General features: G+C 39.0%; 1 protein-coding gene across 2 annotated transcripts in view; it reads right to left on the bottom strand.

The window, feature by feature from the left end:
- Nucleotides 1-57: 57 nt before the first annotated feature.
- Nucleotides 58-10,964, bottom strand: part of LOC135758758 (protein bicaudal D homolog 1-like) — a 51,693-nt gene continuing 40,786 nt past the window's right edge. Inside the window, exons 6-9 of one of the 2 annotated variants that reach the window (XM_065273401.2) lie at nucleotides 7,738-7,889; nucleotides 7,405-7,615; nucleotides 1,885-1,958; nucleotides 58-1,533 (exon numbers count right to left, since the gene is read on the bottom strand). In XM_065273401.2, the coding sequence (XP_065129473.1) occupies nucleotides 1,911-1,958; nucleotides 7,405-7,615; nucleotides 7,738-7,889 (411 nt within the window). In that variant the 3' untranslated portion in view covers nucleotides 58-1,533; nucleotides 1,885-1,910. Of the gene's footprint in view, nucleotides 1,534-1,884; nucleotides 1,959-5,606; nucleotides 7,616-7,737; nucleotides 7,890-10,964 lie in introns of those variants that run through there. The other variant, XM_065273400.2, reaches the window with a different exon arrangement.

Raw genomic sequence — 10,964 nt, 5'->3', positions numbered from 1 at the left:
ATAGACTTTTGGTTGTACGAAATCATTTTATTATACTCATAAACCAGGTAAGCAATACACTTGATAATTTTATTTATTTAGATTTGCAGTCATCTGTATTGCTGTTTATCAGGAAGACTGTAAATGTGCAGTAGATTGACTTTAGTTGTAGATACAGTATGTGTTTTTGTTTAGCTAATACACAAGGTTGAGACCGCTGTACCATACACACAAATAGTCAAGATAGTAAAATTGAAATACAATTGAAGCACACCTAGTGGTTAATAATACTTTGCACAAATTCACCATTGACCTAGATTAATCTGTCCACAGTTTACAGGCAAGAAGCAGGACAGGTGTCATCCATGAAAAACGTCCACAACCCACACAAACCATCAATGATGAAGTGTGTTTGATCCTGCAGGGATCAAGATTAACAGTCCTGGAATGTTCTGGTTGTGTGTTTGTTTGTGCTTGCAGCTGAGATAACCGCTGGATGACAGGACACCGATCATGAAAACACAACAAACAGCAGTGCAAATACAAAGAGAAGATTAAACAGTGACATTATATCAAATTCACACATGCAGCATTCCTATCAGATAAACAAGGTTTGTATTAATCTGAAATGACCAATCTACAGAGGTAGTTTATATATAACTGAATGAATATAATCTGAAAAGTGGGTTTTTAAACAGTAAGGCTTAAATAGGATAAATAATCGAGCTCAGTCTTTATTTCCAGCTGTATTTTGAAGGGTTTGGTAAGCCTGAAGGTTATAAAGAGATTCAGAAAGGTTAAACTCGAAAGACTTCATATTATGTGAAATTATTCTGCCTTTAGTTGGTAAAACCAAGCTCATCATCAGATTCAAGAACTGGAAGCAACTGTTGTAAAATAGATTTGATCACAAGACTAATCTCATGTTAGATTATGTAATACTTATGGGTGTTGCAATTCTTTCGAAACTGTTTTTAGATTTATGCCTGTTTTTACAAATAGTGGGACAGTACCCAGTAGGCTACATTCCTTTAATTCATTTGGTTTGTCAAACAAGATTTAACATCATAATATAATGTAAAGTAAAGCATTCTTCTATCATTAAGCCATTTTAATAAAGCTAGCATCAGTTTAAAACATCTCTACGGTCCCTGTTACAGGCTATTTAAAGTGTCCACTCCCTTTAACATCCTTTGACTGTGCATCATTATATTCATTTGACAAAACAGTAAAACTTAAACATTCAAGTGAGTATGTAAACCAAAAAGTGTCATATGTAAAAATCTGCTGGATGACACCCATGACCGTGATGTAACTGTGATGTCAGAGTGTCATGTGATCACACAGGCTTTTGGTTTCACTGCAGCATCTAAAGCTCACGGTGTCCGGTGAATGTGGCTCTCAGCTTAAAATCAAGGCGTTGATGTGGTAAGAAAATTAATTTAGGGGTCAAGAGGTCAAAGTTTTAGAGACCTGGGCAGTTAAAAAGATACATAGGCGATCACAGCTCCATCTGCTAATGTTGAATCCTGGAGCACCACCACTATAGTCCATCTGTAACATACAACAGCTTTCACAACACTGTAATGAGACACTTGATATTCTTTAATGTTTGTGACCCTCATAATCTAATCATGAGAGAAGGGGCATCAGAGTTTGACATGATCTCATTCAGTCTATAATAAGAATATTTTCACAGAATGTTTTTGACATTATCAAAGATGAGTTTATATAGAAAACAGTAAAGCACAAAAAAATTGGCTTTCACAGGCAGGGTCACATTTACCTGTGTGGCCTTTATTACATCAGAAAAGAAAAAATTTCATTTCATAGACAGAAAATGTTATCATAAATGGACATTAGCACATTATAATCTTTCATTAGAGCTGTATGAGATAAGCCTACCTGTAGGCTGGTAGGACCAGGGGTGTTTAGTTCTTAGTAGGGTGGTGGCACTGAGGCAGGAGGCTACTGACTATCTGTAAGAGATTGAGAGATAAGTCCTAGGGTTGGTAAAAAGCAGTGAAACGAAAAACCATTTACCGAAGGCGTCTTCATAGCGTACTATACTATAAAAATGCTGGGTTATTTTCAACTCAGCGTTGGGTCAAAAAGGGACGAACCCAACCCGAGTTGTTTTAACTCTTTGTTGGGTCAAATATAAACATTTTCTTTGTTAATTTAACCCAGCAGCTGCAGAAGACTCCGGGCCGGATCCGCGCCAAAGTCAGCAGTTCTTGTGAGGATCTGGTGCAGATCCAGCCTGGAGTCGCTTCTGTCCTTTAGTTCAACCCAGCATTTTAGAGTGTACTCGATTGTTTTTCAAATAATTATTCTGTTGTGAATATTGTTCACAACCTTGCAACTTCACTGTAAACAATAGCTTGTTGCACTTAAACTTGTAAGTTTAATCAACTTGAAATTACAATGAATTTACGTTTTTGACAAGTAAGAAGTTGCTATAAATTTGGGCTGGGCGATATATCAGAGGGGATTGTCATGAGCATCTCATCAGTGTAGCCGGTTCTGTGATTGGTAATAAATCGCCACTTGTTTCAGATAGAGCGGCATTTCCTACACAAAGCTGTACTTCCAAGACAATTGGGGCAATTTCACATTCATTATCGTGAAAGAATTGCCTGCGATAATGAACGCGATAATGCCTAGCTGAAAACAAGTGATGGTGATTTACTACTAATCACAGAATAGGCTTTACTGATGAGATGCGCATGACAATCCTCTCCAATATATCGCCCAGCCCTACTATAAATTATAAAAAATTAAGCTGAATTAGCTTAAGTTATCTCAACCTTATTTTAATAATTTATAGCAACTCCTCACTAGGCACGGAAGTTGAAATTTATTGTAATTTCAAGTTGATTAAACTTAAAAAATTAGGTGCAACAAGGAATTTTTGTAACACTTAAAGGGACGGTTCACCCAAAAATGAAAGTTATGTCATCATTTACTCACTTTCATGTTATTACAAACCTGCATACATTTCTTGGATAAACATGAATGAAGATATTTTGAAGCATGTTCAAGGCCTGATCAGAGGCCCTATTGACTTCCATAGTTGGAAAAAATACTATGGAAGTCAATGAGGCCTCTGATCGGTTCGGTTACAAACATGCCTCAAAATACCTTTGTGTTCATCAAAACAAACACATTTTTACAGGTTTGTAACAATATACGAGTAAGTAAATGATGACAGAATTTTCATTTTGGGTGAACTATTCCTTTAAATGACGATGATTTGGAATTAAGCTCGACTTACCTCACAAAGAAGAGAGTATTGAAGATCATCCTGCAGATCTATCACGAAACTGACCAAACTATTAACCAGTCTACCATTGTGTGTTATAAAGAGATCAATAACATGTTTTATCATTGAGTGTTGATACGCTTAAATGTATGCAACAAAGCAAATGAATGTATATCCAAAAACTCTACAAGCATATAAAGACGCAGACTCGATAAAAGAAGTTCATTTATACGTGTTATTTACAGAAGAATATACATCATGTCACCGTCTAAGTAGTAACAATAGATATATACAGCGGTGTTCTGTACCCTCTGTACCGTATACACATGCATATAACAGGATACATGTACATTCAATATAAACACAATAACAGTCTCAGAAACCTTTTACATTGTGTCGCATGTGCACAAAGTGGTTGTTTATTTACAGTAGCACACAGTAGAAACATTCATCAAAGACTCATAGTGCAGATGATCGGAGCGTGACGCGATGGAGAAATGATAGAGGAAGTAGAAATGAAACAAGCTGGAAGCATTTGACAGGTCAGTCACAATAATATGGTGGAATTTGGGTGTGGGCGTTTAGGTCATGATCGTGTGTGAGGTAAACAGAGAGGAGGTTTCACAAGTTTTCTGTCCTGTGTTGAAAGACATGTGGGATAGTTCACTACAGTAAGCTTTTTCATCTGAACACATACTTATAGACAGCCTTTAGTATGAACCAAAACGAATGCCAATCAATTGTAGATTTGACGTCCTACAGTGCTAAAAAAACATCATATGGCCTTTTCAATATACAACTATATTGCGTCCACACAATGATCGAACAAACTGCATTTGTCAAATTTGCATAGGCAACTAAAGCTACTGTCTATTTAATCTCACAACATTATTAAAATAAATATTTTCTTTAGATTTATAAAACTGGAGAAAAAAATTTGCATTAATTGCACTGCACACAACGTCATGCAACACTAAAGTTTGTGTGAGTATTAATGAAGTACATTTGGCAGAATTTAAATATTAAAATGGGGCCAGGATTGTGTCATTGTACAAGTGCAGTGGCAATGGAAGCTAAGTTTTATTATCTTCCTTTAAAAACATACTCAGATCTCCAAAAACATTTGCAAGTCGGAAATAGATGACAAAATCCATCACTGCAATTGTAAAATAACTAAAAGGTATTTAGGAGAAACAGCATGCGGGGAAATGATGGTGGGGTTGAGGGTTTGATACCCGTCAAATGCTTCTGGCGTCAGAAAGGTTTATGTGAGGTTTTGAAGAACTGTGTATGTTTGTGTCTTTGGCGCTGTAGTATAGATGTTTAATGGAAAGACACAGAATAAGACATGGAGGTCAGGTACCTCTCTAGAAGTGCTTTGTTTTGACACTTCTGGGCATCTTATTTGGCTGTACGTTCTGGAGTTTAGCCCAAGTGTTTACAAATAAAAATGAAAGACACAACAAGCAAACAAAAAAGGGGGAAGAAACAAATGATAAAATGATCCTGGTGTGTACTGTATGTACTCACATGACATGTGCTGTAAATAAATGTGATCTTCCCAGATCACGCTAATAATAATGAATGATATTCCCTGAGAGAGAGAGACATCTAGACTTTTGCATCACATCATTATTAACACATTCACTATCATCATGATTCACATTATCTGAATCAACTTCGTTCTCAACATTTGAATCAGGTTCAGGCTGATTTGTACATTTAAACCTTCAGACTTTAGACGAGCAATGATTATTGCACATTCATGTTGCATGGCCCATCATTTGTACTGTTTATCCACTAGATGGCACTGTGACAAAATAAACTATGGCAATGTTCAGAATGGCACACTTAGACACTTTCTGCAGTGTGCAATGTATCCTGTGCACAACATGCCAATCTATATATGTATGAAACTACCAGGTTGCTTACAACTCACAAAAATGAGCAGTGTACATCAAATGCACACTGTGTGGAATACTATATCCCACAAAAATGTGGTTTACAAATTAAAAATACCTGGTTTAATATTTGCAGGATAATAACTGGACGCCTAGCGTGGCATAGTATTTAATTAAATACTTATTATTGAATAATAAATATAGCTTCACACAAAAAATTGCATGTTGTGTGCAGAACATGGGCGTCGGGAAAAAACAAAATTTGGGTGGGTTCAAAACATTTACATGCCATTTTCTTATATTCTGGTGCCTTTTAAAAAGGGACATTCCACTTTAAAAAAAAAAGCTACTTTTGACTTTTTACCGTTTTAGGAATCCATTCAGCTAATCTCTGGGTCTGGGGGTACCACTTTTAGCATAGCTTAGCATAATCCATTGATTCTGATTAGACCATTAGCATCGTGCTTAAAAAATAACCAAAGAGTTTCAATATTTTTCCTATTTAAAACTTCCGTCAGTCTTAGAACAAAATGTAACTACAGAGTAGTCAAATTTAAAAAGGAAAAAAATTCTTTGTTTAGCGCAATGCTAATGGTCTAATCAGATTCAATGAATTATGCTAAGCTATGCTAAAAGTGGTACCGCCAGACCCGGAGATCAGGTGAATGGATTCTTAGTACACATGTAACTACAGAAGAGTTTAATTTAAAAAGGGAAAATATCAAAACTCTTTGGGTTTTTTTAGCGCAATGCTAATGGTCTAATCAGATTCAATTAATTATGCTAAGCTATGCTAAAAGTGGAACCGCCAGACCCAGAGATCAGCTGAATGGATTCCAAAACAATAAAAGTGAAATTTTTAACCTTAGGGGAGCTGGAAAATGAGCATATTTTCAAAAAAAGGGTGTCCCTTTAAACAATTGCTTTTTTAGCCTAAAAGCTTTGTTTACCTTATGGTGTTGTGCCCGTGTGGCAGGCGAAAGTAGTAAAACAAAAAACAAAATGGAGTTTAATTTATGGACTCTAAATAAGCAAAGTATAATGGATTTGAGAAGGCAGCAGCGTGGAAGTCAAGGTTGAATTTTTCAAGGCATTCCTCAACAGACATATGCGCTACATTAGCAAAAAATGAGTGGGTCCAATATCATTGGTCTTGTCCCACCCACATATAATGGTTCCGACACCCATGGTGCAGAATATCCACTACAGTAGGTGAAATTGTATGCTAGTTTTCAATCTGAACAAAGCCATTGACAAGGCAAATTAAACCGAAATGATGTTGTTGCATATCAACCATTTTAAAGTAATGCTAAGTAAACTTGGAAGTAATTTTTCATTTATCATTGCTGTATAAGCAACATAATGGCTGAAATGCTTTGCATTCTTTTGTGTAAAATGACTGAACATTTTCAAATATCAGCGCTGTGTCTTTCTTGTGACATATTAACACATTCGCTGTGAGACACACCAACAATCTGCAACTCCAATCTGTCAACTTCCAGTTGAAATTGTCTACAAGTTTCTGTCTGTAAAGTCCACATGCAGCCACATAAATGACAGAGAGTTTGCCAGAACAGTGTCCTGAGAACTGATCAACAGTCTCGTGTGAAGAAGGCCGGGTCGCTTGTGCTCCAGTAAATCCCTGAGTAAAAAAACATTCAAACACAGGAACCAGAAAGCAGAAAACCAGTGTGTCCTCCTCTCTGTATCACCCAGGTGTCAGTACCGGGGATGATGAGAGCTGTAGTTTCTGGGATACAGAGGGTTGTATGAAGGAGATGGGGGCGTGTATCGAGAGGTGGGGCGCGTCAGGTGGCTAGGAAGGGGGCGAGATTGGGAAGAGCTCCACATGGAGCGGCGACTGGCCGAAAAGGGCGAGTGGTAAGGCGAGGAAGGGGCGGAGCCCGGGGAATAGTGCGACTCGCTGGTATAGCGACGGGCCAGGATGGAGGAATGAGTAGGGAGTCGCGTGTAGTCCGCACTGAAAGAGTGCGGCTCGACGACATACGCCCGGACTCCCATCGTCCAGTGGGAGAAGCCCTGGCGATGGAGGGTGGTCGGGGGGGTCCAAGTGGATGAGGTGGAAGCGGGGGACGAAGGGGCCTCCAATGAGGGCGGACTGTTAGGGGCGGAGGGTTGCGTGGGAGTGAAGCTGGGTGTATTCTGAGTAGTGGGTGAGGTAATTGCAGCCGCCGCCGTAAGCACCTCAGTAATTGTCATGGGTGTGTCAGGAAGGGGTGGAACTCGGCTTGCACTTACTTTGGGCGTGGCGGTCCTTATTCTGGCCGTCTTGGTCACGCGGGGGCGGTGACACTGCTCTTGGTCGAACTCCAGGTCCTCTAGTTTTTGGGTAAGCGCAAGTTTCTGTTGGATGGCCATGCGAAGGAGAGAATTCAACGTCTTTTTCTCGTCTTCGGCCGCTGCGAGTTGTCTCTGCATCTCGTCGAGCTGAGTTACGTACTCGTCGCACCTGATCAGAGAGAAATAAGCATTGTAATATTCGCTGTGGATGTTTCAGGAGCCTTTTATAGCAACAATCCTATTCAAAACTGCATAAAACAGTGTTGGTCTGGTGTATACTGTATTACTTACCGTGTTGCAAACATGGCTCTAAGGGAAGAGAAGGTGGCCGCGTCCTCTTTAAGAGCCTTCAGTTCGTTCCTCAATTTCATCATGGTCTCAGTCACCATAGTCTTCTCATTCTCATACTTACTTTTCAGGTTGGCCAGTGCGATCTCAGCCGTCTGTAAAACACCAGTGACTGTTAAACAACTTTTTCTTCTGATCTTATTATATCACTAGTAAGTCAAATAATATAGATCACAAAAATCCATTATGATTGACCAGTAAAGGTTTTGTTGGGATAAAGGGATCTTTAATTCTGAGGGTTATCTGTGTGGTTTTGTCTTAGAAATATCCATATTTAAAACTTTATAAACGCCGCCATCTTAGATGCTTCTGCATTCAGGAGAGAGTATCAGAAAAGCGTACGCACTTTTCTTTGTGACCTATGACAAATGCGAAGGGCTGAGACACAGAGCAGCAGCAAAGAAACCTCCGCAAACTGCATACACTCTCATCTGAATGCAGAGGCGTCAAAGATGGTGCCTTTACCGGAAGCTAGTTATTTTCGTTTATAAAGTTTTAAATATGAATATTTCTACAACAAAAAGGCACGGATTGCCCTCAGAAGGCCTTTGTTTATCCCCCTGGAGCCATTTGGATTACTTTTTATGTCCGAACTATCCCTTTAAGTTCAACTAAATTAGGGCTGAACGATGTGAGGAAAAGTTGCGATGTGCGATGACATTGTTTTATGTTGCGATGACGATGTGAGTTGCGATAAATATTTTATATTTTTTCATGTTTTAGGGGCCATTCACATGTCGCGCCTAAAAACACGTGGAAAACGCTAGACACGTAGGTTATTGTCACATGACCTGGACGCTGCGCTTGTGTCATTCTGAAACGTTAAAATGTTTTTGAAAAGCGTGCGAGTCGCGACCGTGGCGCTTCCAGAGCGCACATACTGCGCGCCTACAATTTGAAATAATGAACTTGAGCGCGCAATAGACACTGCAGTCAAGCCAGCCGCCACTCCGAAAAAGACGGTCAAACTAGCCCCCCGTTTTTTTTCTGTGTGCACATAAATGAGACATTACGGTAAATGCACGAGAGGAATGATTTCAAAATAAAAGTTTCTCACTAAATCTGCTGATATTTCTGTTGCATTATGTGTCTGTTATAAGGCATTGCTAGGGTATTATGGTTGGTTGCTAGACTGTTTCTGTTGCATTCTGTTTGGTTGTTAGGCTGTTTATGTTGCATTATGTGTCTGTTTTAAGTAATTGATAGTAAGGCTGTCACTTTTGAGAAAAATCTAATTCGAACGGATTTCGAATATCATGCAATGTATCCGAATATATTCGAATATCTAGGCGCCGCCCCCCACGCGCATCAAAAACCCACCGTAATGGAGATTCAATCACAAAATTATTAACAGTGAATGTCATACACAGGGTTGTCTGGATTACTTTTTACTTAATGTTTTAAACAGCAGGTTATCAACTTATGAATAACAAACTTATATATATAAAAAAAATGATTCAGAACAGTTACAAACAATAACGTGACAACTTAAATAGGAGCAGGAGTATATGCAGACGCAAACGGAATTCGCGCCCACAGATTTCGGCAGAAAACTCCGCGGAATTTCGCGGATTTAATGCCCATCATTGACAAGCACACATATCCCACGCTTGAGCGTGTTTGTGACCAGAACTGTCATTGACAACAAGCACACTTATACAAAGCCTATCCCGCGCGTTTGTGAGCCATCATTCACAAGTACATTAACCCTGCGCGTGCTGTTTGCTTGCCCGTTTTCAATTATAGAGAGCACAAACCCTTTGATACTTGAGATGAAATTAAACTTATAGATGAGTTAATCAGATCTCACTTGACTCTGTCGTCTATGTGACGCGCGACAGTCAGCACGTGATCATTTAAAATCCGTTTACAAGACAAATGCTGTTGTTGTTTAATATAAAGTTTACATTGCGTTGTAAAAATGATGAAATTATCTTCATACATGCTAATTTCATAATGCGAACGTATTAACACAAGGTATTCTGCTATAATATTTAACACTATAAACAATATGTCATTTTATATACAAACTATAATTCTATCTTGACATGCACATGAGGTTCATTTTAGTCCCATTTGATTCCCTCTCGTGCGCACAGTTGCTGTCGTCGGTCTCACTCTCAGCCTCCTTCCTATTACGAGGTGTTACTGTAAAAAATGCGCTACACATGGCATTTAAAAAAACGGATGGTTTATTTATAGTTCGAATACGGATATTTCACGTCATGTTCGAAAAGTGACAGCCCTAATTGATAGGGTATTATGGGTGGTTGCTAGGCTGTTTCTCTTGCATTCTGTGTGGTTGCTAGGGTTCTATAAGTGGTTGCTAGGCTGTTTCTGTTGCATTCTGTTTGGTTGTTAGGCTGTTTATGTTGCATTATGTGTCTGTTTTAAGTAATTGCTAGGGTATTATGGGTGGTTGCTAGGCTGTTTCTCTTGCATTCTGTGTGGTTGCTAGGGTTCTATAAATGGTTGCTAGGCTGTTTCTGTTGCATTATGTGTCTGTTTTAAGTAATTGCTAGGGTATTATGGGTGGTTGCTAGGCTGTTTCTCTTGCATTCTGTGTGGTTGCTAGGGTTCTATAAGTGGTTGCTAGGCTGTTTCTGTTGCATTCTGTTTGATTGTTAGGCTGTTTATGTTGCATTATGTGTCTGTTTTAAGTAATTGCTAGGGTATTATGGGTGGTTGCTAGGCTGTTTCTCTTGCATTCTGTGTGGTTGCTAGGGTTCTATAAGTGGTTGCTAGGCTGTTTCTGTTGCATTCTGTTTGGTTGTTTGGCTGTTTATGTTGCATTATGTGTCTGTTTTAAGTAATTGCTAGGGTATTATGGGTGGTTGCCAGGCTGTTTCTCTTGCATTCTGTGTGGTTGCTAGGGTTCTATAAATGGTTGCTAGGCTGTTTCTGTTGCATTATGTGTCTGTTTTAAGTAATTGCTAGGGTATTATGGGTGGTTGCTAGGCTGTTTCTCTTGCATTCTGTGTGGTTGCTAGGGTTCTATAAGTGGTTGCTAGGCTGTTTCTGTTGCATTCTGTTTGGATGCTAGGCTGTTTCTGTTGCATTCTGTTTGGTTGCTAGGCTGATTCTGTTGCATTCTGTGTCTGTTTAAAGTCATTGCTAGGGTATTATGAGTGGTTGCGAGGCGGTCTCTCTTGCATTCTGTGTGGTTGCTA

This window comes from Paramisgurnus dabryanus, chromosome 1 (assembly GCF_030506205.2).
Source record: "Paramisgurnus dabryanus chromosome 1, PD_genome_1.1, whole genome shotgun sequence".
Classification (NCBI taxonomy): Eukaryota; Metazoa; Chordata; class Actinopteri; order Cypriniformes; family Cobitidae; genus Paramisgurnus; species Paramisgurnus dabryanus.
This window is presented reverse-complemented; position numbering and strand designations above follow the sequence as displayed.